General features: G+C 33.9%; 1 protein-coding gene and 1 long non-coding RNA gene across 2 annotated transcripts; one reads left to right on the top strand and one right to left on the bottom strand.

Annotated features, from left to right (window-relative positions):
• Window positions 1-9: 9 nt before the first annotated feature.
• On the top strand, window positions 10-425 carry LOC109592298 (uncharacterized). Its single transcript, XR_002190277.1, has 2 exons — window positions 10-202; window positions 283-425. It is a non-coding gene; the product is annotated as an uncharacterized LOC109592298 (long non-coding RNA).
• Window positions 426-813: 388 nt separating this feature from the next.
• On the bottom strand, window positions 814-1,654 carry LOC109592297 (uncharacterized). Its single transcript, XM_020007783.1, has 3 exons — window positions 1,352-1,654; window positions 1,238-1,271; window positions 814-1,184 (listed from the first exon to the last, which is right to left on the bottom strand). The coding sequence occupies exons 1-3, from the start codon at window positions 1,652-1,654 to the stop codon at window positions 829-831; spliced, it is 693 nt and encodes a 230-aa protein (XP_019863342.1). The 3' UTR covers window positions 814-828.
• Window positions 1,655-1,722: the final 68 nt, after the last annotated feature.

Here is a 1,722-nt window from a genome sequence, read left to right as displayed (position 1 = left end):
AAGAGCTATGAGTTCTGATAAAAACAAGGAATTGTTCTTACAGCAAGTCCAGCAGATATTGGACGGTATCAAGCAAGACAAGGAGCAGTTGGGTCAGAGATGTGTTGAGGAGAGGAAAGAGAAAGATCGACTGACAACCATCCATCTTGATCTCATTGACAAGCAAAGGAAGTATTACAAAACTGTTAAAGACTTTCAAGAAGTAAGAGAAAATGAGAAGGATATACATGTAGTTACTCTTTTTTTATTCTGCCTCTCTGTGTCTCCTTATTTCTTTTCTAGGAGTGTCGCAAAAATGAAACGCTGTTGTCAAAAAATTAAAACTAAAAATTGCTAGACCTCGTGTTAATTTAAGGGCTAGAAATACAATATAAAATTGCTGTTGTGTGTTACTTTAGTTATTGATAAAGATTGTATCAATTGAATATTTTTAAACGAACATCCTGCCTCAGCTCTTCCTACATGTACTTCAGTTTGGCAGATCATTTAGTAATTATGGATATTCTGAGGTATGCAGTGAAAAGATCATAAGTTTGCAAAAAATATAAATATCAGACACTACTATAGATTTAGTGTTGTAAACACAATTACAAATAAAATTACGTTTCTTTATAAAAGTTAAAACTATTATCATGTATTATGATAATTAGACTATATTTAATGTACATATATATCTAGATACTGTATATCAAAAGATGCTAGAGTATACAGTGTGTGTATAATGTATCTAATCTCACAATAGCAACTATATAAAAACTCAGTCTGACTGAGTGACTATACTAAAAACTATGCTATACTAAAAACAGCAAAAATCTAGCTTTTAAAGTTTTAATTTAAAGCCTCTGGATCAAAATACACATCCAGGTTTTTTGACATATTGATGTACTCTGTGATCAATTTCTTCTGTTCATCTTCACTTTCACAAGATTGAGAAACTTGCCTTCCTACCTCAAAAATCTTTCTGGCCAATTGTCGTCTGGGCTCTTGAGTATCTCTTTTGCTCTCATACCATGACAGAATGATTCTATTGATGGTAATGTCATCAGCTTGCAGATCTTTAGCATCATCAGTGCAGTTAAAAGCTTTCGTAATGGCATCTAGATGAACTGGTACATTTTCAGAAGCAAATGAAGTAATCTTATCTGCTACATCAGCTATTTCCTTTCCCTTTACCTGTGTCAAACCTGTCATGAAATGATAAATTATATCAGCCGTAATATAAAGTATAAAATTTTACCTTCAGTTGACTGAAAACAATCTTTAATGGGATGCTATATACAAAAATAAATTCACTATTATTGATTTAAGTTTAAAACATACAAACTCACCTCCTTCATGTTTTATTCCAAACCTGTAGAAGTTTAACATCATCACCAGTGGCAGCTTCATTGCATTTAGAGCAGAGCTTGTCATCAGGCAGTATGTGATAGTGACATGAAGGAATGTATCGAATTTTTGAGTGATCGCTCTCTGCACACACTTTGATAAACTTGTAGTTGACAGCAGCAATGCCACGGCTTATAGCACTCTCAGCAATCTTCTCGTATGTTTGAACAATCTTGGAGCATATGCGTTCATCTGGTTTGCTTAATGTCAGTCTGGTAGCCGGGCTATGTGAAACTAATGTGACAGTAATGCCTGTAGCAGAATCCATGATGATGGTTTGGTTTGGATGTTTGGATAAAACTAGCTTAGACTCTGGGAAAAGTTGCAAAAAATATT

The sequence above is a fragment of the Amphimedon queenslandica genome, unplaced genomic scaffold (assembly GCF_000090795.2).
Source record: "Amphimedon queenslandica unplaced genomic scaffold, v1.1 AMPQUscaffold_5675_Cont22359, whole genome shotgun sequence".
Taxonomy (NCBI): Eukaryota; Metazoa; Porifera; class Demospongiae; order Haplosclerida; family Niphatidae; genus Amphimedon; species Amphimedon queenslandica.
Note: the sequence above shows the minus strand (reverse complement) of the source record. Positions and strands in the feature narration are given on the sequence as shown.

Bases quoted from the DNA above. Each gene is read 5' to 3' on its own strand.
- LOC109592297 (XM_020007783.1), bottom strand. From the start codon at position 1,654: ATGGATTCTGCTACAGGCATTACTGTCACATTAGTTTCACATAGCCCG. The intron at 1,272-1,351 runs GTTTGGAATAAA...TTTTGTATATAG, and splicing joins ATGATGTTAAACTTCTACAG to CATCCCATTAAAGATTGTTT. The intron at 1,185-1,237 runs GTAAAATTTTAT...ATTTCATGACAG, and splicing joins TTGTTTTCAGTCAACTGAAG to GTTTGACACAGGTAAAGGGA.